The 23,841-nt window shown below is 50.6% G+C and overlaps 1 protein-coding gene across 5 annotated transcripts in view; it reads right to left on the bottom strand.

Annotated features, from left to right (window-relative positions):
* The window catches only part of SEPTIN9 (septin 9), a 264,222-nt gene that overhangs the window by 15,236 nt on the left and 225,145 nt on the right, over positions 1 to 23,841 (bottom strand). For all 5 annotated transcript variants that reach the window (XM_006122951.3, XM_006122953.3, XM_006122952.4 and 2 more), the window contains 4 exons: positions 18,185 to 18,376; positions 11,013 to 11,141; positions 10,587 to 10,668; positions 9,245 to 9,382 (listed from right to left, as the gene is read on the bottom strand). In XM_006122951.3, coding sequence (XP_006123013.1) covers positions 9,245 to 9,382; positions 10,587 to 10,668; positions 11,013 to 11,141; positions 18,185 to 18,376 — 541 coding nt within the window. The remainder of the gene's footprint in view (positions 1 to 9,244; positions 9,383 to 10,586; positions 10,669 to 11,012; positions 11,142 to 18,184; positions 18,377 to 23,841) is intronic.

Below are 23,841 nucleotides of genomic sequence, written 5' to 3'. Positions count from 1 at the left end.
CTCAAGGCCATGGCTGTTCCTCGTGGTCCAGATGCCGCTGGGGTCCTTGCCCCTCATGAAGAACGCACACAGCTGGGGTATTTGTGTTGGCCTGAACGACACACGATCCCCATCCTCACCCCTCCAAATGTCTCAAGCAGCCAGACATGATGCCAAGAAGAGCAAGCCACTGCCATGGGGCTGAGGGGACCCCAGCCAACTTGGGAAGCGAGTGGTAGGAACAAGCGTCGGGAGCCACTGTAAAGAAGCGAGCACACTGCCATGGATGGTGTGGGGACACGGACACGGAGCACTGAAGGAACCTGCCTGCTTGGAACTGGTCAAAGTACACCAAAATAGTAGTGGTAGTGAGGAGTGTGAGGAGAGCGGCAACGCTGAGTCTACACACTGCTCTGAATCCCAGTCCTGCTGTGTGAGCAGGAGACTGGTGCCTCGGTACCAGTTTCAACCCAAATCCTTTCCCCTCCCAGGCAGGCAAGCCCACTTCCCGGTTGGGACCTTCACAAAAAATCCTGAACACGGCGGGGGAAAAAATTGGTTGAGCCCCCCAATCCTGCCCCTGCCTCCCAAAAAAGTCGCTGCACCTTTAAATTGCCCCGCTCCCCCACCCCATGCAGCTGGGGAAAAATGTCCCCGCCGGCCTTCCGTCTGAGAAAAACAGAAAATATTGGACATTTTGCATGTCTGGTATTTTCTGGGTTTTTTTTTACTGGACAGAAGATGCAATTACTGGACTGTCTGGGTGAAAACCGGACACCTGGCAACCTAGCTGGGACGCAGGCTAACCAGCCCCTGCCTTCCACAGGCGGACTGCAGAAATCCCAGGTGTCCAAGGCAAGGGTTAGTCCTGAGTTGCCAACACTGTCTCATTCAGAGGCCTTGAGGCCATTGCAAGCCTAGAATTTTTTTCTGCACGTAGTCATCCCCAGTGCAGGGGTGGCCACAGGGCTCAGAGAACGCAGAGAGATTCAAAAAAAGAGAGGTCACGTTGGGGTCTCTGCACAGCACAGAGAGCAGGGGAAGTAGGCACCACACACCAAAAAGCCTAGAGATCACGTCACTAGCATTGAGGAGCCAGACTCTGCAGTCACAGGCTGCCCTCAGCTCCAGGAAAGCAAGAGCTCAGTTTGGCTTTGGAAGACAATCCCCCAAGGACATCAGTACAGACCGCTACCGAGAGCTGTTTGGAATGCTGCATAATGTATTTCCCAAAGCTCCTAGAAAGCATCGCTCTTCTGTTCTTCCCCAAGGACTTTTCCCTTCCCGTCCTCCTTGCAATGTTTCAAAATGTGTTTCCCCTTTAAAAGCCTCTCCCCCACCAACAGCACGTGCCTGCCTCTTTCGTCAGCTTTTGGTTTAGATGGAAGACGGGATGTGTATGTGGCCAGTGCAGACTGGGTCACAATCAGAAGTGCACTAGAATTTTAACTCTGATCCCAGTGTCAGAGCCCTATTACCACGGTCCACTGAGAACAGTAGGGGCTGGGAGGCTGTTTGTTACTCTTACAGCAGTGGGCAAAGAGACACGCAGCCCATCTGTGCCCAGGCACATCAGCCAGCTGCACAGCTTTGGGTCAGCTAGAATCTACACAACATGCTTCGCCCGTCTCTGGGGGGTTTGGTGACAGAGCAACAGCCGTGCATCTCCTCGTGGTACTGCAGTGTTCTTAACCGCCACGGCCCGTCATGAAATCTCCTCTACAACATACAAGATCGTGAGCACTCACCACTGGGGTGAGGAGGTATTCTCATATGCAGCTGTAAGATGACAAGTATCGCCCCCCTTATGGCGCTGTAGCCAGTGCTCTTCCCTATAGCTCAGCCCCACAATACTGCTCCTACATGGCAATAGGGGGCACTGCTGTCTTTTGTACAAGCCCTATAGCAGAGGTCCCAATCCTGTCTATGGCTCCAGACACGTATTAACCTGCAGTGTCTTTCCCATGACTGGCTTCCCCTCGAAGCTCTTACTCAACAAACATCAGGATCTCTCGCGAGAAGCCAGGCAGATCTGGAATGTGGAGAGACACAGACAAGCTGTTCCAGGGAGCAAGACTTGCCCAGAAGATGGCTCTTGCGCCAGCAATGGGGAGAGCATGTGAAAGATCAGGAGAGGCCAGAGGAGCCCATGAGATAGGAAGCGCTGCTCCCAGCATTCAGCCAGTGCGCTCCCTGAGAAGAATGCCCTGCATCTATAGGAAGATTTTTACCCCACCATAGTAGATAAAATCCAGCTTGTGCAATTCAGTTCCCCTGCCCTGAATTTTCATTTAAGTAAGACACTTGTCTCCACCCGCTGCCCTATGCAGCTGCAACATCACAGCAGAGGACTCTCTCCAGAGACGGCTGCATTGCAGTGGTGGGTGCAAGTTCTCACCAGCTGGTAACACTCGCTGGGAGGAAAGGCATCTATTGGCCTATTTCTCAGCAGCTCCACTGAGAGGAGGATTTGGCCCCTAGAGACCATTCCATGCCCACATTAACGAATGCCCTGGCTGCAGCTTCTGCTCTCCCCAAGCAGGGTGCAAATCTTTAAATCAGTGAGGAGGCTTGTGACAGAAGGGGGGATTCAAGATCGTCTTTATCACCAGGCAGGTCTCCTTGCTGGCCCCCGTAAGGCCTAGGCCATCCAGGAAGCCCACCCCACACACCGAGACACTGTCCAAGATCAAACTGAGTCATCTGTACGCTGTGGGGCCCGTGCTTTCCCAGAGCCCCCAAGACTGAGCATTCTGGCATCTGCGTCGCTCTGACTGTTGGAGCACCAAGGTCAAACAGCAGATTCTCCCTACACCACCACAGGGAGCAGTATTCCTGCCTCCGGGCTGGGTCTCAGGACAGGGCATGGGACAGCTGGCTGCTGGGGCACTTGCTCTAGGACACAGCTTCCTGTTAATAGCAAAGCTCAAGAGGGCCACCTCTGAGCCCAGAGGTAGCAAGGTGCAATGGTAAGATAACACAATCCAGGCCTTTTGAAGCCAAACCGCAGCTCTGCCACTGACAATTTAAAGGCGTTTGGTCTTTCAGACATTACAACTTCTGTCTCATGGGGTCACCCCTTTCTTCCCTCCCTCCTACATGGGGTGCTAGGAAGCTTAATTGGTTGCATTTATGAGGTACTTTAAATATGCTACTACTGTCCTATCAAGCCAAGGTCACAGGGATTGAACAAGCAGGGCTCTAGACAAGTAACTTAATTCTCAGAGACCAAATCATTCTTCTCTATATTTTTGGACCATCTTATACCATTTGCTACTAAATTCTGTTAATGGAACACTAGAACTGAAAGGGACCTCGAGAGGTCATCGAGTCCAGGCCCCTGCCCTCATGGCAGGACCAAACACCATCTAGATCATCCCTTAAAAATCTCTAATGGTGGAGATTCCACAACCTCCCTAGGCAGTTTATTCTCATGCTTAACCACCTTGACAGTAAGAAAGTTTTTCCTAATGTCCAACCTAAACCTCCCTTGCTGCAATTTAAGTCCATTGCTTCTAGTCCTATAATCAGACATTAAGGAGAATAATTTGTCTCTCTCTTCCTTGTAACACTCTTTTAGGTACTTCAAAGCTGTTATGTCCCCTCACCGTTTTCTCTTTTCCAAACTAAATAAACCCAATGCTTTCAGTCTTCCCTCATAGGTCACATTTTCTAGATCCTTAACCATTTTTTGTTGTTCTTCTCTGGAGTCTCTCCAATTTCTCCACATCTTTCTTGAAATGTAATGGCCAGAACTGGGCACAATACTCCAGTTGAGGTTTAATCAGTGCACAGTAGAGCAGAAAAATCACTTCTCGTGTGTTGTTTACAATAATCCTGTTAATACATCTCAGAATGAGGTTCCCTTTTTTGCATATTTAGCTTGTTCTCCACTATAACCCTAGATCCCTTTCTTCAGTAGTCCTTCCTAGATAGTCACTTCCCATTTTGGATGTGTGAAACTGATTGTTACTTCCTACGAGGAGTACTTTGCATTTGTCCTTATTGAATTTCATCCTATTTACCTCAGACCATTTCTCCAGATTGTGTAGAGCATTTTGAATTACATAGCCCCATCCTCCAAAGCACTTATAAGCTCCAGCTTGGTATCAACACTGGTGAGGCCTCATCTGGAATATTGCATCCAATTCTGGCCCTCCACTACAGAAAGGAGTGCATTGAAGAAAGTCCAGCGGAGAGCAACAAAAATGATTAGGGGGCTGGAGCACATGATCTACGAGGAGAGGCTGAGGGATTTGGGCTTGTTTAGTCCTCAGAAGAGTGAGGGGGGATTTGATAGCAGCCTTCAACATCCTGAAGGGAGGTTCCAAAGAGGATGGAGAGAGGCTGTTCTCAGTGGTGACAGATGTCAGAATGAGGAGCAATGGTCTCACACTGTAGTAGGGGAGGTCTAGGTTCGATATTAGGAAAAACAATTTCCCTTGGAGGGTGGTGAAGTGCTGGGATGGGCTCCCTAGGGAGGGGGTGGAATATCCATCCCTAGAGGTTTTTAAGTCCTGGCTTGACAAAGCCCTGGCTGGGGTGATTGAGTTGGGTTGGTCCTGCTTTGGGCAGGGGGCCGGACTCGACCTCCTGAGGCCTCTTTCAGCCTGAGGATTCTATGATCATCTTCAAAATGTATAAGCATATTCTGTGCCATTATCTAAATCACTGATGAAGATACTGAACAGAACCAGTCCCAAAACTGACCCTTGTGGAACCCCACTTGTTACACCCTTGTGCCCTTCCAGCATCACTGTGAGCCACTGATAACTATGGTTTTCCAACCAGTTATGCACCTAGTTTAATAAAAACTATATGAAAATACCATTTTCTATTAAGTTTTATAGGATTTCCCCCAAAGGAGGCCCTTTAACTGGAAGTTTAGCCAGGAAAGTTCTAGCCTGGTTATTAAGTTACAGACATTGAAGCAGAACAAAGCCATTGGCTGACTGCACCGGAGAAGCTGCTTACACACAAATTAACCCTTTCACACACATGTGCTATAGAATAGAGATAGAAATGTAGCCGTGTTCATTTTTTTAAATTGTATCCTTTGGTATATATGGTTGTGACAATTTTCTTCCACTATTTGATCTGAGGAAGTGGGTCTGGCCCATGAAAGCTCATCACCTAATAAACCATCTTGTTAGTCTTTAAAGTGCTACGTATGTGCTATAGACAGAGCCACCATAGGAGCAGTGGGAAGAGATGGCTTAATCTAGCCTCTACTGCGGGGTAGCCAAAGGCACTGACTCTCCAAACCACATACGACTATTTTCTATTTTCAGACGTTCAAAAGTCAGGACACAGCTGCCAGGGCTCAGGGCCCCAGCTCCATGGAGAGGGGGCCTCTGCCTCAAAATATCCCTCCCCGTTGGGCAGAAGCAAGAGGCAATGCAGGGGGTAGGGGACACTTGGCCCTCCATACACCCGCCTTCCTGCCCCTGCACTCTTGAACCCATTTTGTCATCCTGGTTGGTTGGCTGGTGATCCAAGGAAGGGCTGTCAACTCCCAGCCTGCCTGGGGCCAGAAGCGCCTGCAGTGGGCAGCTCCCTGAGTAACATCCCTACTTCAGAACAGGAAATCATCAACAGCTCCCCTGGGATTTGTGTGATGTTGCCCTCTAGCGGGGATCCAGAGTGCAAGGGAAAACCTGTCACTTCTAAGGCGACAGAGCCTGAGGCTTTGGAGCTAATTCCCTCTTCTTGTGGCATGTGCCAGACAGCGCTAGCATCTGTCGGTTAGAGCTGCCCAAAGCCAGGAGAGAGGCAAGCCTTGCTTATGTTAAACTACAGTAGGGATGTTAAGGACTAGTCAACTAGTCGCTTCCCCCCCCCCCCCCCCCCCACTCCTTTGCTGCCTCTATCAGATAGAGGCAGCAAGGTGGGGGAGAGAGGGAGGTACTTCCAAGCAGCAGAGTTGCATGGAGCCTGGGGTCCTGGACTCTGTGCAGCGCTTCCCCTTTGAAGTGCTGCCCTATCGACTAATCGAATAGTCGATGCAAAAATGCATCGACTGTTTGATTAGTGAATTACATGATACTTAACATCTTTAAATGACAGGAAGCTGCCTCCAAGCTCCCTGCTCTCCGAAAAGGCGTATGGTCACTTCTCACAATGCTCCACTCAGAGAGAAGCATGTAGCCAGTGTTGCTAGCTCACAGTTGCTGAGTAGGGACCAGGAGGACCAAGTATACAGAAGAACTGGGGAGATTATGAAGGGCAGGAGGAAAGCGCCAATGATAGGAAATTACACTTGAAACTAACAAAATCAGGTAGGCAAATGCTGCATATTACAACTCAACCAGCCAGCATTTCTCACGCACTCCCACTCCCATGAAAGACCCCCTCCCCCCCCGTAGGCGATGGCTTCAGAGTGCCCCGCTGTTCCCCCGCTTATCGGCATCCTCTGGTGAGAGGTGAAAGTCAGGAGCCAGATGTCCTCTTTGACACCTGGGCAGGAAGCTGCGGCCCTGGGAGAAGCAACCCGAGCAGGCAGCCAAGCGGGTTCGAACCCCCAGCTGGGGTATCAGGCTACATGCAGCCAAAGGCGATTGGAGGGGAAGGAGCATGTTGCGTGCAGCTTGGTAATGAAGCCTCTCGAACTGCAGGGCCATTTGCTCATATTGGAAACACATGTTCTTTGGAGGGGCGGGGAGAGGGAGGACACAGCGATTCAGACTTCCATGCCATCACTCGCAGTGAGAGAAACCAGAACATGCCATTAGAGAGGTGGAGGAAGAGGGGCCAGCCCAACGTGTCAATGCCCTCCCCCGCACACCCAGAACGACGGACTTGCCATGGTTTCCTGGGGGGAGGGACGGGTACGCTGGAGCACATCCACTTTAGCAGCTCTTGCAATGCCACAGAGCAGTGCATTGTGGTAGCTATCCCACTGTGCAGCTGCTTTGTGAGGGTTTGCAATGCCACATGGGGCAAGCAGTGTCACACAATGCTCCATGGTCATCCTGGTCTGGCCTTTCAACAGACATTGGGGAAGGAGGGAGAGTGTGTATGCAGGGAGTGCATGTGTCCGCAGTGGGTTTTGAGGGCTGTCAGCATGCTGTCTTGTGACTTCAGACAGTGTCTGAGGCAGGGGCACCCCAGTCTCCCTCCCCAGCACTTTGTACAGCAATCTCTCTCATACACACGCCCCTGCCTCTGTGTTTAACAGCACGAGCACCTCAGCCATGCTCCGCAGTAAATCGCTCCACCTGCAGGCTGTGAAAGGGGAGATGCGCATGCCTGCGGGGCAGACAGCCGAGGTCCCAACAAAGAGCACAGGAGACTTGAGAGGTAACAGGCCACGTCCAGAGGCCAGTCAGAATGCAGCAAAGGGCTCAAGTGTCCACACTGGCCCCACAGTGCTACGTACCGAGCCCAGCGAGCACCACACTTCTCGCCGAGACGCTTACCCAGAGCGCAGCAGCTGCAGGGTTAGTGCGCACTAAGTGCCTGGCCGGCGTCGACACCCCAAGTGACAGCACTGGGAGCGGATTTACTGTGCAGTCACTTGCCAGCATAGACTAGGGATGTTAGCTAGTGGGTAACTGAATAGCTGACTAATGGCATGAATTCTTAGCAGTCACTTGGCTATTTGGGGGGCAGGGCCGGCAGCCAGTGCAGTCCAGCCCCCACTCCTGGGGAGCCCACTGCCACCCTACGCTTCTGCCTCTGTATCACAGAGAGCAGTGTGGGGTGCCAGTTTAAAAGCCAGCTTCCTGCACAGACTGGCTGTCTGCTGCCCCACACTGCTGCCTGATATAGAGACAGCAGCAGCCCTTGTTCGCAGGGGGTCTGAGCTCCTGGTGGACAGAGGCTGCTGTGGAGGTGTGAGAGAGGGGTGGGGACGGGCTGTTGTTGCGAAGCCCGGGGTGGGAGGAAAAGGAGGGGAAGGTGGCACCACAGAGCTGGTGCTGGGGGGAACCTGCTTTTAAGCCAGCTGCCCCCCAGCACCGGCTCCTGCTTCCCCTCCCCCCTTGCTGCCTCTGATACAGAAGCAGCGGGGAAGGGGTAGGAATCAGTTAATCTAGTTGACTACTTGCCTAAGTCTTGACTCACTGGTTAATCACATAGTCGACTATTCCTTTACATCCGTAATGTGGACTTGGCCCTAGAGTCCTCTCGTGAAAAGGTCTTTTATTTTACCTGATCATCCCGAGGCACACAACTCCCTCTGCCCTCCATCCCTAACAGTAGGCTACCCCATGCTGGCAGCCCAATCACACAATCCAAGGACATCAGTGCCTTTGCAGACTGCACGTATGCAACCATCCCTTCTCCACGCAGGGCAAGTCATGCTGACAAGGACTTTGATCTTGGGATGAGACAGAATCCCTGGATTTTAGCTAACTGTTTAATCCGTCCATAGGGGAAAAAATGGAAACTATGCCTGCATGTTTGTTGCACCTATGCCTGGGTAGTTGTTTTGGGTTAACAATAGCAGCTACAGATGGGAAAGGGAGCTAGCTTTACTCATTGGGAATTACTGCATTCACATGTTAGGGTACGTCTAGACTACAGGCTTTTGTCGACAGAAGCTTTGTCGACAGTAACTGTCAACAAAGCTTCTGTCGAAAAGAGCGTCTAGACTACATTCAGTTCAGTCGACAAAGCAAGCTGCTTTGTCGACAAAACCCTGTAGTCTAGACACAACCCTAGATGCAATAACACCTTCTGTCGACAGAACTCTGAGGTTTACCAGTGTCGACAAAACTGCTGAGTTTTGTTGACGTTATGTCGACAGAACTCAGCGGTAGTGTAGATGCAGGTTTAGTTTTGTCGACAAAAGTCCACTTTTGTCGACAAAACCCTGTAGTCTAGACACACCCTTACTTGTGTGGGATTGTATAACAGAGCACCTAGCAGTCCATGTGTGCATGCTCTGACATACAGGAAGTGACTAGAACTTGGCTAATCTGGATGTTGCATTTGCACCATGGGTGACTGGTTGGAAAATGTTTCAGAGGGGTAGCCGGGTTAGTCTGTAACAGGAAAAACATAAAAAACAACAAATAGTCTAGTAGCACCTTAAAGACTAACAAAACATGCAGATAGTATCATGAGCTTTCGTGGGCACAAGATTTTGGTTGAAAGAAAGTCCAAATACCAGAGTGATTTTGTACGTAGCAACTTCTGGGGCAGGTTAAAGACAGAAACAGCTAGCACTAGAGAGGCAAGTAGGTTCAAATCTTGGTCATAACCCTCCCCACCCCAATCCCACTTCAGTAGGAAAGATCATTCTCCTGAGGAGGTTACATACGCATGACCGGTGGCTGGGATGAAGTATATGCAGCAGTGAACTCTGGTGTCTGGGATCCGCTTCTTCCGGTTCACATTGAGCTCCTCTTGCAAGTACTTCTCATACTGGTCATTGATGAACTTCATGATGGGCTGCCAGCTATGCAGAAAGTCGCACACAGGTGAGACAGGATTCATGTAGGGATTCTAAAACCACCCACAGGCTACCCTAAGGACTGGACCCTGAAAGGGGGAGTCAATGGGAGGATGGGTGCTCAGCGTCTTGCAGGATTTGGCCCCAAGTAAAAACACAAAGAATGTTTCATGCAGCAGCTGCAGGCAGCAAAGAAAAGAAGCCTCCAAGTCCTGTGTGAACAGGACTTTGCAGCCTCTCCCAGCGTGCTAATGGCAAATCTTGTTGTAATCACTTTTCAAAGGAGAAAAGTTTCTGGAAACCCTCCCAGTCCTGACACTCAGAGCAAGGGGAACCACTAGACTGCACAGGACAGCTGAGCTTCTTGGCTGGGAACTCTGCCTCCAGCACTAGGGGGCAGTGCAGAGCCCGCGACCCCTTCCCGTGGAAAACAGCTCGGCCATGCAAAGGCAGGCCGGCCCCTCGTGGCGTGCCTCCGGGGAGGGGCACAGATAGTTTGACTGATTATTTTCGCACCCATCCCCACAAGAGAGGTACATGGACATTCAGACACAGGGCTGCCCACAGCTGCTAACCTCCCAACAGCGCAGCCAGGCAGGGCTCTCCTGTCAGCATGACGGGGATGCTGGGGCTGAGCAGATGGGAGGCACCTAAGCAGTGGCAGCAGGGTGCTCGTGGACATTTCCTGGGAAACCTAGGGCCAAGCCTGGCCTTCGACCTGCTGAAAGCAGCACATCGTGCTCTGCCCCAGGACCGGAGGCGTGGGGGCCTGTAGCTACCCAGAGGGGCACCGCTCTCCCCATGCCATCCCCACATCATGGGGCTAGGATTTTTGGCCCAATGAGCAGGATTCCTCAGCTTCTTTTGGCACCTGCCCTGCCCATGAAGTGCCACTCTGGGGGTGTGGGCATAGAGAACAATGACTAACCCAAACCCTTTGCACTGGACCCTGCTGGGGAAGGAAGCTGGCAGGATGAGCTGGCTGCCCTTTGCAGCTGCTCAGCATTTCCAGCCTCTTCCCTGACAGCCAAACTGGCAGAACGAGAGCAGCAGAGCTGGGCGCTGCCAAGCCACACGGCTAGAAAAGAATCCACATCTTTGCGATGTGCCGTGGCCCATTCCATCTCCCAGGCCAAAGGAAGCCCCTGTTCTTCCACGAGGTCTGCCCACGGCAATTCCGCTGCCATGTTCCCCTCTCCTAGCTCCTCACCAGTTCTCATTGTTGATGTGATCTCCAAAGCCTGGGGTATCGATGACAGTCAGCTTCATACGGACACCTTTCTCCTCAATATCTGAAACAGAAACATTCAAGGGATGTTGTATGACGCAAGCAGAGACAGGCGCCACATGCACCTGCCCTACTACCAGAGATCTCTCCAAGCAGCGGCAGGCTTGGTCCCTGAATCCCTCAAAAGATACAGCATCCTATTACATCAGTGGCATTTCAACTACCTTCTAAAGAGACAACACAGCTTAGTTCTTTGAATAGCCCATAGAACTCCTCTGAAGCACGATACCTCGCCAGCAATCTCACCTTATTGCATTCAGGCATAGAGTCTAAGCTGGTGGATACAGCATAGCAGAAGCCTTTAGAGATCTGTCACCCCCAAACTACATGTGTGCCCACCACACTCACCATGAGTGATCGACTTTATTTCCACAGTTTTGGGGATCCGCTCTTCAGAAGTTGGCTGAACGGATTTCCGGCTGACTTTGGATTTGAAGAGTGTGTTGATTAACGTGGACTTCCCCAAGCCACTCTGACCTGGAGGACAGAGAGAGTCAGAATCAGAGTAAGAACTGACTCCTTGTTACCTTTATGGGATTCCCCATCTCCACCATGCATCAAGAACACCATCTGCTAGCTAGGGTGAGGCCAATTCCACAGGCAGCAGCTTTGCGCACACCTATAGTTTTTCTTGGAATACCATCTTGGAAGTTCCTTTTCACACGCAGATGCTGCATTATTGGCTTGGGTACACATGTGCTGGCACCCTCTATTGGAACAAACATTTCAGAATGGCTCATGTTTTGCTGGTTCCTGCAGCCAATTAAGCACAGTCTGTTCTGACAAGGGAAGGCCCTTTGCTTGTGGGTGTGAATCATTGGAACTGCAGCTCCAAGAATGCTTTCACTATTGAGGAAACACACTTAGGCCTAGTCTACACTAACCCCCGCAGCCAATCTAATCTACGTCATATAGTTACTGCAGTGTCTGGTGTGTGGTAAGGTTGGCAGGGGATGCTCTCCCGTTGATGCTGGCTACTCTTCTCATCCTGGAGGAGTACCAGCATGGCCAGAACACACAGATCAATATAGCACATCTAAGCAGACACGAGAAATTGACAGCCAGTGGATCAATTGCTGCAGCATCAACCCCTGGTATAGTGAGGACAAGCCCTTAGAAACATCTTCCTCTGGGATCAATATACATCTCTATTCCCTGGCCCTGTTCGGAGTGGAACACGAAACCTGTGTGTTTGAAGGCAATGAATGGAGTGGGTGGAAAGTGCTAGGGTCCGACCTCACTTTGAGGGTTGTCAGACAAGTGAGACAAGCTTAGACTCCAATATGGAGTAGGGATGTAAAATCCAGATTCATCAATTAACTGGTTAACTGTTAAGCACTGGGACAGCCCTCCACCCGTGACGCGCATGGGCGGGGGCTGGTCCCAGGACACTAGTTAACCGTTACCTGGTAAGCATCACTTGGTACGGGTGATGTTTACTGGGTAATGGGTTAACCTGTTACCCGTTCACATCCCTCACATGGAGCAAGATCTTGCTTGGCTGAAGATGCGCTAGACAGAAAACATGGCCCATTTGGACACAATCAGGCGAACTCACTGGGAAGCATGTGACTAGCTAGTTTGTCAGTAAGCTAAAGAGCAGCAGCTCTCATGACCCAACCCACCAGGGTAGAGATACACAGAACACCGAAGGGCTAATGCTACAGGAGCCATTTACAACCTTAGCTAACTCAGAGAGGGCACACAGTCATCATGAGTTATTTGCTGCCTATGAGGGTGCAAAGACCATTTCTCTGCTATAGAGGATGGGAAGCAGACCAGAGCACCCTCTGCCATGACCCCTTCAATAAAGGGGCTTCTCTCACACATGAGCTGCATTATTTGCAAGGCTCCCTCCACCTTTATCTCAGCACATACAGTTTAGAGAGTCCTTTTTAGTATCTTATGTTTTTGATCATCCATCATGATAGACAGCTTCCCCCAAGCTCTTCAGTAAATCCTGCCAGGGACAGATACTAATGATCCAGACCAGGGCTAAAACACAAACTGGTGGTTTATGGCTGGGAACACAAAGGGGAATAAATTAGATCTGAGGATTGATTGGCTTTTTCAGCTAAACTGATGAAGTATCAGCTCTGGCCCCAGAAATCAGCCACATTTAACAGGACCAGAGGTCAAAGGTTCTCCTAAGGACCAGATTTAGGCAGCATGTGGTAAATCTATCTCTGCTGTTTAGATCAGTGTTCCAGGAAAAATAGCACAATGTTAGAGCTAGAAAACCCCTAGGAAAAATGCTGTTAGTCCCACCTCAGCTAAGGAGCAGGGCCGCTAGCTTGTAACTGCAAGCCTGGGAAGCTTGCAGAGTAAGCTGTCAGAGCTCCCAGCCTCTGATCCACACTCACCCTGCACTTCCACACCTACCCTGCCAGGACCCAGAAGAAAAATCAACCCTCTCTGTCATTGCCATGCATCCAGGAAGCTCACAAGTCCCAAAAGCTTTGCCACTGGTTTGCTTTCCCATAGTCTCTCCCCACTGACTTTTAGCAGCGCCAAGAAGAGGAAGTCTAGTTTTTGTCAGTGGGCAGAGCAGCTACAGGTGCAAAACACAAGGAACAAATACAGATCAAATGTTCTGTCCTTTGCCAGGAGTTTCATCAAGTAATAGAAGAGTTAACAATGAAAGCTAACTGTAAACAAAATAGGCTCACCTAGACATTCTATTTGTGATCTTGTTAGTTTTTCCCAGATGGTTCTAATTAAGAGGTGATACATCATTGCAACCTGTGCTGGTCTGTTCCTGCATCTGCAACTGTTTAATTAGCTGGAGTGAAAAATGCTAGAGAAGAGCAGCTCTTGGGAGCTGCAAACAAAGAGACTGGAATTCTAAGCTTTTTGGCCATCTCTGGTCAGTACATATGATGCTGATTTTGTTCAGGAAAATAATTATTTTGCAGCTTCTTAAATACCCAGACTGAGTAAGAAGTCATTTTCCCATCATCCTTTTTCTGGTTGTATCCACTGTAGGGGCAGGGATTACAGGGCTAAATTAGTTCTGGCAAATCCAGACCCATGACTTAAACTCCTCTACAAATCTGATGGATTCTCCCACTGTACTGTTGAGGACACTGATAGTGTCCACGGAGGCAATGATCTCTGAGGGTATGTCTACACTAGCCCCCTAGTTCGAACAAGGGAGGCTAATGTAGGCATTAGAAATAGCAAATGAAGCCTGGGATTTAAATATCCTGGGCTTTATTTGCATCTTCCCGTCCGGGCGCTATTTTTAAATCCCCCTAGTCTGAACTAACTGCCCGTGGCTACATGCGGCAGTCAAACGTTAACTCAAACTACGTCCTTAGTTCGAGTTAACTGTTACATCTCATGGAATGACACAGGCTTCCTGTGTAATTCTGGGCAAGTCACTTAACTTCACTGCCTTTCACTTCCCCAACTGTAAAATGAGGATGTAATAGCTCCTTTCTTTGCAAGTGCTCAGATGCTAGAGTGGGGACCATATTATACCCTAGAGCAAGAGCCAGCAACCTTTCTGAAGTGGCGTGCCAAGATTTAACCTTCCTGCCTGGTTGTGCCATTCTCCTGGGGTGTGTGTGGACGGGCTCTCTCCACCGTGCGCCCCATGGACCACGTGGATCAATGCAAACCTTTCCATCAATGCAAACTACCACTTGCTAATGGAAACTTGCTGTTAACTACATAATTACATCCAAGCCATTTTGCAAGTGCTGCAGCTGAGAACGGTTTCATTTAAATTATTAAACAGATTGAGCATTTTAATTTTATCATGTTAGTTTATCAAACTTCATTTTAAATAAAGTAAAATATTAGGTCCAACACAAAAGATTTCATTTTTTTTAATGTAGTAAAGGGGTGGGGAATCTTTTTTGGTTTTGGGGGTCACTGACCTACAGAAAAATCAGTTGGGGACTACACAAGTGTGAAGCAAAAAAACCTCCTCCCCAAGCCCCCAATCCTCACTAATGTGGCCCCAAACTGAGACTCCTCACTCTTCTGGCACTCCAGCTCCCAAAGGGTGAGGGGAAGGGACGGGTATATTCAGGCTTAGGGCTTCCCGCAGGCAAGATTTAGGTTTAGGGCTTTCCACAGGCCAGATTTAAATTTCTGGGGTTCCAGTGTTAGTGGATTTTGTGAACCCCCTTAGGTTCTAGGATGGGAACAAAAATGAAGGGTTCAATGCGCAGGACAGGGTGCCAGCAGGTAGGATCTGGGTGGGAGATGGGGTGCAGGACTAAGTGAGGAGGGCAGAGTCTGGAAGGGAGTTTGGCAGCAAGAGAGGGGGTGGGGGTACGAGAGGGAGAGAATGCAGAAAAGGTCAGAGGGTGAGAATGCACCAAACAGCCAGCTAGGGAAGAAGGCAAAGAAGTGAGGAGAAAAGGAAAGTGCAACTTCTGCAAAGTAAAATTGTATCCCCGCTTACATCTTCCCTCTGCTCCAGCCTCGCTCTCCTCAGCCCCATGATTCCTCCAGTTTGATCCCCTGCCTCTCAGTGCATCCCATTCTACCTCCCATCCTGCCCCTGCATCCTCTCCCCCCTCCCCCACCTCCACCTCCCTGTGCCCCAGCACACTCACTGGTCAGGCAGCTAGGGTTGCCAGACGGTTTAACCAACAATACTGAACACCCCACCCCCCCAAAAAAAACCACTGGGAAAAAAATTCTGTTGACAAGGGGGAGACCAAAGTTGTAGAGCAAAGAAGTCCCTTCCCTGCCGGCCCAGCCCTTTGCCTGCAGCTCAGGGGCAGGCAGAGCCTGAAGGTGCCCAGGGCTGATTCCAGCCTGGTCAGGGACACTGGGGAAGGGACTCTCCACTCCACCCTACCACCTCCCCCCCAGCCCATGGGGAGCAGCATGGCACAGCCTGGACCCTGGTGCAATACATGTGCCTGCCACCCAGCCCTGCCCCTACCTGAAGCAGGAGGTTGTCCCCAGGGACGGACATGTGCGCCTCCCCCCACTCCCGGGCAGGAAGCCAGAGCTGCAGCTCAAGTCACAGAAGGGGGGGGGGGGGGCTGAGCTCCTGCCCTGCATGCCAGCAAAAAGCAGCATGCGTGCTGGGGGGTGCTGACCCCTGCCCTACAGCAAGGTCTGGGCAACGCAGTGTGGTAGCGTCTGGCTCTCTCTGGGGGTGCTCAGCTGAGCACTACTGAAGAAAGAAGATGGATAACAGAGGAAAGCGACGGGACCAGCACATGCTGCAGGTTAGGCCAAGTCACTTGAGCAGTCTGCAGTCCCCAGACCTCCCTTCTGAGCTTCGCCAGCCCAGGATACACAGCACTTTGCCCCCTCCATTGTGAGGGGGGAGCAGAGCATTGTCCCTCTCCATCCCCACCAGCAAGAAGCACTGAGCAAGGGGAAAAAACCGCATAGGTCTTGTGCTCCAAGTAGACCTGGTCCTGCATTCTCTCCCCCTTGCACTCTGCCATGGGTCTGGCACCTTTGAGACTGTTTGCCTACAGTTGCCTGACCAATCCTGCTTACAATTGCTCAAGGAGAGTGGTGCACAAGCTGCTTTGTGGTCCTTATTCCTGGGGATACCAAGAGACCATATTTCCCTAACTGGAAATGGGATGCCAGGTGAAGCTGTGGGGGGCTGGCCCAAGCCCTGCCTGGTCACTTCCCACCTGAGGCGCCATCACAGGCATTGTGACGTTTTTGGCAAAATGGGGCATTGCCTGAATGTTCCTCTTACACCCCCACCCTGTCCGAAGGAGAGAAATGCCCAGTTTTACCAAAACCGTCATGATGTCCAGTTTCAAAAGGGGACTGTCCTAGTCAAACGGGGCTGTATGGCCACCGTAGTCAAATGGACTCTGACTTTCAGATCCCAGGCTGAGTTTCATGGGGCCAGGCAAAACCCCTGGATTTTGCAGGCGGAGCAGCTTGCACCTGGATACCCTGCAAAGCACGGAGCATCGACGACAGCTCAGTGAAAATGCACCGTTCGTGCAAGGAGCACCAATAGCACTAGCCACGCTCCTTTCTTTTACAGAAAGATGCTACTTCAAGTTTGTTCTTCTGTAAAGCCTCCCCCTTAAAAACCAACCCTATGGTCAGATTTCAATCGCTATCTGCTGAGACAGACTGTTTCAATCTGAAGCAACTTCCAGCAGAGCCAAACTGTAAACCTCTTAAATTAGAGGCTTCTAAAATGCAAACTTTGACAATCGTAGAAGTAAAACTACATCTAGAGCAACAGTAAGGAAACCCGCGTGGCTCTCAAGTCAGGCAAGTGGGGGTGTTGGTTGCGGTGGGTCGAGTGACAGACAACTCCAGGTTCCTTGTCCTTTATCCTCCACAGCCTCACAAGAGCTCAAGAACATCGCTGGCTCATTGAAGGGGTGTTTTGGTACCACACTCACCATTCACAGGCCCAGGGCAGAAAGCAAAGGTCCTCCCCCTCCCCACATGGCACACGTACAAGGGGTGCTATAATCCTCCCGGGCTTTGTGCATCAGGATCCCAGGGGAAGCTCTTAAATGCTGCAGGCCAACAGTCTAGCCAGAGGAACCTCAAAAAGAGGCCAGTCCCCTTGGAGTCCTTTAATTACATCAGCAACCCTTTGGCATTATTTCCTTCCCAGCTAACAGCTGCTGCACCCTGCTGCACCCCCAGTCTGGCTCTGACAGCCGAGGGGGTTGTGCCTCACCTCGGCAGCGATGCAAAGGGGAAGGCCCTCCTCTTCACCATAACTAGAGTTCTGCTGCATGGGAACAGAGGCCCGGGGCCATGTTGTGCCACACTGCACAGGCCCCCTTACACCACAGCAACTACCCTGAGAGTGGTGTCCGTTTCCAACCCCTCCTTCCCGCACACCCCTCTCCGCCTCTCCTTTCACACAGCTCAAGGATAAGCTGCACTCGTCCCCGCCCCCAGGCCTTTCAGGCAAGTAGCCCAACACAGCAGCATAATCTCACACACAGCACCAGGCAGCTAACCTGGTGAAATTCTCTGTGCAATGTGGGCAGAATGACTGCTTTCTTCTTGTTTGGAGTTCAGTAAAACTTAAGAGCCCCAATCGAAAACCGGGCCCCATTATGCTAGCAGCTGAACATACTCAAGGAAGGGGTTGAAATCATCCAGTCACTCATGGCCTCTCACTTATATCATCAAACCACTCACTGGGCACAGAACAGGAATGGAGAAGGAAAACCCTCCTTGGTCCCTGGCACAAGTAGGGTCGTCCACCTGGTAGCAATGAAGTCTGGCTGTGGAGAGACCCCACTAGATTTAAGGGAGCACAAACCCTTCAATGCTAAAAGATGTGCTTGGTAACACAGAGGACAGACCTTCCCAGCCGACTGCGCTTTAAAAACTGACAGCAAGACAGGCCCCTTAAAGCGGAAGTTTAAAGTTTGCCAACTACTAACGCTAGAATCCCAGCATTAAATCTTAGAAGCTGCTCCTGCAGAAGCTACAGGGAGAATAATCCTGCCAAGGAGCTATAAAATAAACAGCTTGTCCTCCACCAAACACAGCACAGCCAACATCTCCTGGGAGACTTGCGTCAGACGGGAACTCACCAACCACCATGATGTTGAACTCAAACCCTTGCTTCATGGCTTTCCTTCTCATCTGCTCGAGGATGGCGTCGATCCCCACATAGCCGAAGTCGAGGGCTGGCTTTTCGGGCCGTGCTGGGGCCGCCTGCTTGAGGCCAGTGTCTCGGGGGGCCTCCATCATGCTGGGTGTGTAACAGGGGTCTGCCTCTGGCCCTGTGAAGTGAATGCAGAGCAGTGGGAAGTCAATGCTAAGTGCAGAGCAATGGGAGGGAATGGCAGCAAACACCCTCCTGGCCCCTCTGCTTGGAAGTCAGGCAATGCGCCGTGCACGAATGGCAGACAAGTCTAGCTAATGACTGCAAGTTAAGAGGTCAGATGGGTCACAAACGTGCTTCCTGGGAGTGCAGTTCACTTGGTTTAACATTCCGCTGGCTCTAGGCACATTACAAAGCTTATTTCAAACACTTTACATGGAATATTAGGTTGTCCAACTCGGCCTGCACAAAGACCTCGGCAATACCCACTTCCCCCCCCCCCCCCCCCCCCCCACGTCACCTTTTACAAGAGTTGCATCATATCCCAGAGATCATCAAATATCTAATGATACAAAATCAGTCACAGCAAGGAGGGAGGAAAATTCCAGAGCCAAGAAACCTTCCTGTAAGTGTCCCAGTCAGAATATTTAGAGAGACAAGATCTCAGCACAGACCTGGCTACTACAGGGAAGTTTCCCAACTCAGCTGTATCAGTAGTATTATACTGCACTTCCTGTTTGCTTCAGCTGCTTCTAAAGAGGCCGAAGCTAGGCTGAAAAGAGGCCACCCCAAGTTCCCTGTAAGCCTGGACGGAGCGGCCCAGACCCAGAACCCCGCACACCCTGTTGCTGTCAAAATACCCCAGCCTGGAGACACACACCCCACCGCAGCCTGGGCCTAGCCCCCACCTGCCATAGCTGGGGCAGCTCGCACAATCCCAGCCAGACACACGCATGCCCACTGCCAACCTCTGCACCCTCCCCCCAATACTCCTGCACCCCACCCCACCGCATCCTCTGCCCCAGCCCCACCGCAGAGCCCACACCCCCAGCCAGAGCTTTCCCACTCCTGCATCTCACCCCTCTACCTAGGCGGAGCCCCCTCCCACACTCTGAACCGCTGGCCCCACCCGTTACATTAATTGTTATGTGCAGCAATATGAAGGTGATTTGTTATGTGCACCAACGTGCAGGGGACGTGCAACACATCACCTTCGTATTGGTTCACAAAAAATTGATTCTACTCATGAGTGGGAAAAATTAGTGGGATCACTACTGTAAGTCCTGCACAAGTGCTCACCCAACGTGGGGCAGAGTGGGGGGTGCTGGTTTACACTGCACAGTCGCAGAGATACTTATACTGGTGTCGCTCTGTGGGTAAGTTGCCCTGTGTAGACAACCCCCTTACTCATAGCTCATAAACGGGACAAGATTGCCCGCATGAGAGACAGCTGGGTTTGCGGATTAGCAGGGGGAGAATTAGTAGAGCTCCCTGTACTGTCACTACTCAGAGGGCATTGGAGGCAGGGAGGGAAGTGGAGTGCAGCCACAGGAGCACCCACCTGGAAAAATTAGCAGCCGAGCCCTTTTCTTCCACCGACACTGCTTGACACCATGACTGGCTCCTCTCCTCCTCCCTCCCAGCACAAACAGCTCCAGGAGAGCAGGGGAGGAGCAGGGATGGGGTGCAGTGGTGGGGAGGGGCGAGGAGGATGAAGAGCAGGCATGGTAGGGACTGCAGGGGGAAGGGGTGGAGCAGAGGTGGAGGCAGGGCATGTGGCGGGTGGCTAGAGGAAAAGTCAGTGCTTAGGAGTGAGTATCAAAAGTTTCAATTATGCTGTTTAGAAAGGAAGAACAAGAGTGGCTAGTGACCGGGCCCTCCCATATGTTAACAGAGCTGCAGGTTCACATGACTGATACAGAACAATTGCAACTTTAAGCTATTAAAGGGCAATTCAGACATGCCCAAGAATAAACTTTGATTGTGCCCTTTTAATTTACAGGGTTTTCCTGATCAAGCCACTTCCAAACTGCATCGCCAACCCACACAGTTGCTCTGCGGGCCAACATATATAGCTGAGGTTCTCAAATAACACAGCTCATGAATTCTCCCTTTCCAGAAGAGACCAGGACCTGCAGGGTCTCTCTACACACTCAATTAGAGGCCAAAAAGCCGCCACTCTATAAGACGTTCAACGCCTATCCCTAGCCTGGGACGGGGAGCTGCAGGGAGTCAACACATTGTTTTCTATCTTGGGGCAACTGTGCCTTGAAAGTCTCCTAGGCACCGGGGAAATTCCTCTCTTGCTGCTGCTAGGTCTAGCAGGGATGACACCAGGTGCTCTCCTGCCTTGTTTGCCTTGCTCTCTTTATTTTTGGCCTTTTATGATGCATTTAGTGCTGTTCTCCCCCCCACCCCCCAGGTCCAAAAACGTGCGTGCATGTTAGAGCTCTGCAAATCCACAGCTGCCCACTTGCGGATACAAAATTTTGTATCCATGCAGGGCTTTGTATCAGTCAGCAAGTGGGGGGGTGGGGAGCAGAAGCTGCACCCCCAGCACTGTCTCTGTAGTGCTGCTGCCTCTGTGAGGCGGGGGTCTCAGCAGATGGGCTGTTTTGCGGCAGCCTCCCCTGCTCCCTCCTCCCACCCAGCAGCCTCTGTCTGTGAGGAGCTTGGGCCCTCTGCTGCCACCCCGCACTGCTGCCTCTAATACAGAGGCAGCAGCGTGTGGTAGCAAGGGGCTCCCTGCGAGTGGGTCTGGATTACACTGGCTGTTGTCCCCAGAGACTATTCTATAGTCAACTAACCACTGAGAATGCGGTTAGTCAATTGTCCTATTACCCGGTAGCTAACATCCCTAGCGTGCACACGTGCACATTTAGCTTCTAAAGACACCTACATCTACTTTCACATCCACTGTCCCCTTTCTGCCAGTGAGCTGCAAGAGATCTCGTATCCTCTTGCAAGCCAGAGACTCTGGACGTGAGGTTGCATGGATCTGGCACTAGGAAGCAGTTGCTTCTCCCAATAGCACACATACATTTCACATACTTAATCTTCCATTACAGAATGCAAATTGACAAATGTGTTTAGACCACTTAGAACTTTTTTTAAAAACACAACACACAATATGTTCAAACTGGCAAGGCCGAGAGTAGAAAAACATCCTACATAACACTTGAAAAAACAAAGCCACTTGGAAAGAATGCGGCCTCTAGGAGAAATACTGGGTTATGTAATGGTTTGACTACTGCAGTCACACAACGGCTACATCTACACTGGCCCCTTCTCTGGAAGAGGCATGCTAATTTCAGACTTTGGAATAGGGAAATCCGCGGGGGATTTAAATATCCCCCGCGGGATTTAAATAAACATGTCCGCCACTTTTTTTCTGGCTTGGGGAAAAGCCGGAAAAAAGCGTCTAGACTGGCGCGATCCTCCGGAATAAAGCCCTTTTCCGGATGATCTCTTATTCCTACTTTCAGCTAGGAATAAGAGATCCTCCGGAAAAGGGCTTTATTCTGGAGGATCGCGCCAGTCTAGACGCTTTTTTCCAGCTTTTCCCCAAGCCGGAAAAAAAGCGGCGGACATGTTTATTTAAATCCCGCGGGGGATATTTAAATCCCCCGCGGATTTCCTATTCCAAAGTCTGAAATTAGCATGCCTCTTCCGGAGAAGGGGCCAGTGTAGACGTAGCCAAACAGTAACACAAAGCAGAGATTAAATAAGGGAAGATCAGTAGGACTGAATCCTAAACCTGTATGGTTCTGGGGTGGTTGGAAGGGATTACTCATGTACATATGGGAACATATTCGAGATGTAAGTGACTAATCGACTATCCAGCGAGCATATGCTTATCGGATAGTTGAGTAGTCACTCGACTAGTTGCTTCCTGCCACACCTATCAGACAGAGGCAGCAAGGGGGTGAGAACTGGAGCTAGTGCCGGGGAAAGCCGGCTTAAAAGCCGGTTCTCCCTAGCATGATCTCTATTTCCTGGCACCACATGGGGTATGTCTACACTTGCCCCCCCCCCCCCCCCGATGTGGTGCCAGGAAATAGTCGAGGGATGCTGAGCTGGGATGTTCCAGCCAACTCACATGAGTCCACACTTGACTCTGATGAAATGGTTATGTTTCAGCAGCCCCAAAAGGTAAGATAAAAGTCATACGACGTCAGAGTAAACACAGACAACAGACTGTTGGTGCAAATCACGACGACTTGCTCCCAGCTAGCATATGGCAATGCAGTTAGGTAGCTCATTCCACAACTGCTTGGTCCAAGCTATAGGAAAGTGTGATTGGAAAGACTCTTAAATGTTTTTCCCTTCATCTGCTGCGATCTGAAATCTCAGCGTGGTTAGTGGACGGCGACTGACCTTACAGAGCCAAACAATGACTGACTCTGCATGCACAGCTCTCTAATGCACAGAAGTGATTTTGTAACGAAGATATTGGGAATATTTTTTTCCTCAGTGCTGCAAGTTACCATAGATGTTACTTGCAGCAAGTGTAAGTGAACAATTTTCAAGATGTGTGAATAAATTGACACTATTCCTTTAATAATCAGCAATCAGTTAACAAAATGGCATCATCAATAGGTGCACGTTGGCATAGTTGGTTGTGTCTGGCCAAAGTCTCACCAGCCAATCGGTAGCCAGGATTCTTATGACATCCCAAAGCATGCGTCATATGCCTGCTGCCACTCTTGGAACACAAGGCCAGCCTGCTTTCCTCCAGGCAGATGTTTCCCTAGTGGCTTGGGGAGTGTTCTCGTCAAACTCAAATAAAACAACTTCAGAACTAAATCTGATCAGATGCAGCGGCTGGCTGTGCACACATGCTGCCAGGATTTCCTGTTAGTATTTAAAACTTATCTTCTTGATTATGGTTCAGAGCTGCAAAAACTTTCCACGATACTCATATCAACACCATAAACCAGAAGCTCTGAGGGCTATTAGATGGCATATATTAAACTACATAAAACTTTGGTTCCCTAAGAAATTCATGGCTGTCACTGTGCTGCCCACTTAGAGAACTCATAGCAACAGCTAAGACAGATCTCAGATGCCTCTGCTCCAAAAAAGCTCCTATCCCTTTGCACTAAAGGAAATTTTCAGTCTAGGGCCTTTGACACATAGCCAAGCACTCCCAACTGCATTTCGGAAAGGGTAGGGATGCATAGTATTCTGCTCATTAGAGATGCCTTGTTTCCCCTAGCTGACGGATAATGAGGCTATCCCATGAGTTTGGTGGCAATACCTGTCTGGCAAACTATTATGCTACTTTGTATTAGGGATGTTAAATCATTGTTAATTGGCTAATTTCAATCAATTACTCAATTAGTCCATGGGAGGGGGGGAGAGGCTCGCTCTCACTGCTGCGGCTCTGCAGTTTAAGTGTAGTAAGAGCCCCAGTGGGCTTCTACTACATTTACAGTGCAGAGCCGCAGTGAGGTTAGCTCCCAGGGATAGTGTGAGAACAGTGCCGGCTCTGGGACACTGCAGCTCTGCCCTCTCCCACCCTCCCACCCAATGGAAACAGTGCTGGTGGGGGTGGCTTTTAAGCCAGTTCCCCCCAGCACCGGCTCCTGCCCCCCCCTTGCTGCCTCTGACAGTCGACTCCCTTACATCACTACTTTGCAT

This window comes from Pelodiscus sinensis, chromosome 20, assembly GCF_049634645.1.
Source record: "Pelodiscus sinensis isolate JC-2024 chromosome 20, ASM4963464v1, whole genome shotgun sequence".
Taxonomy (NCBI): Eukaryota; Metazoa; Chordata; order Testudines; family Trionychidae; genus Pelodiscus; species Pelodiscus sinensis.
The sequence above is the reverse complement of the archived record's forward strand: the minus strand, read 5'-3'. Positions and strand labels throughout refer to the sequence as shown.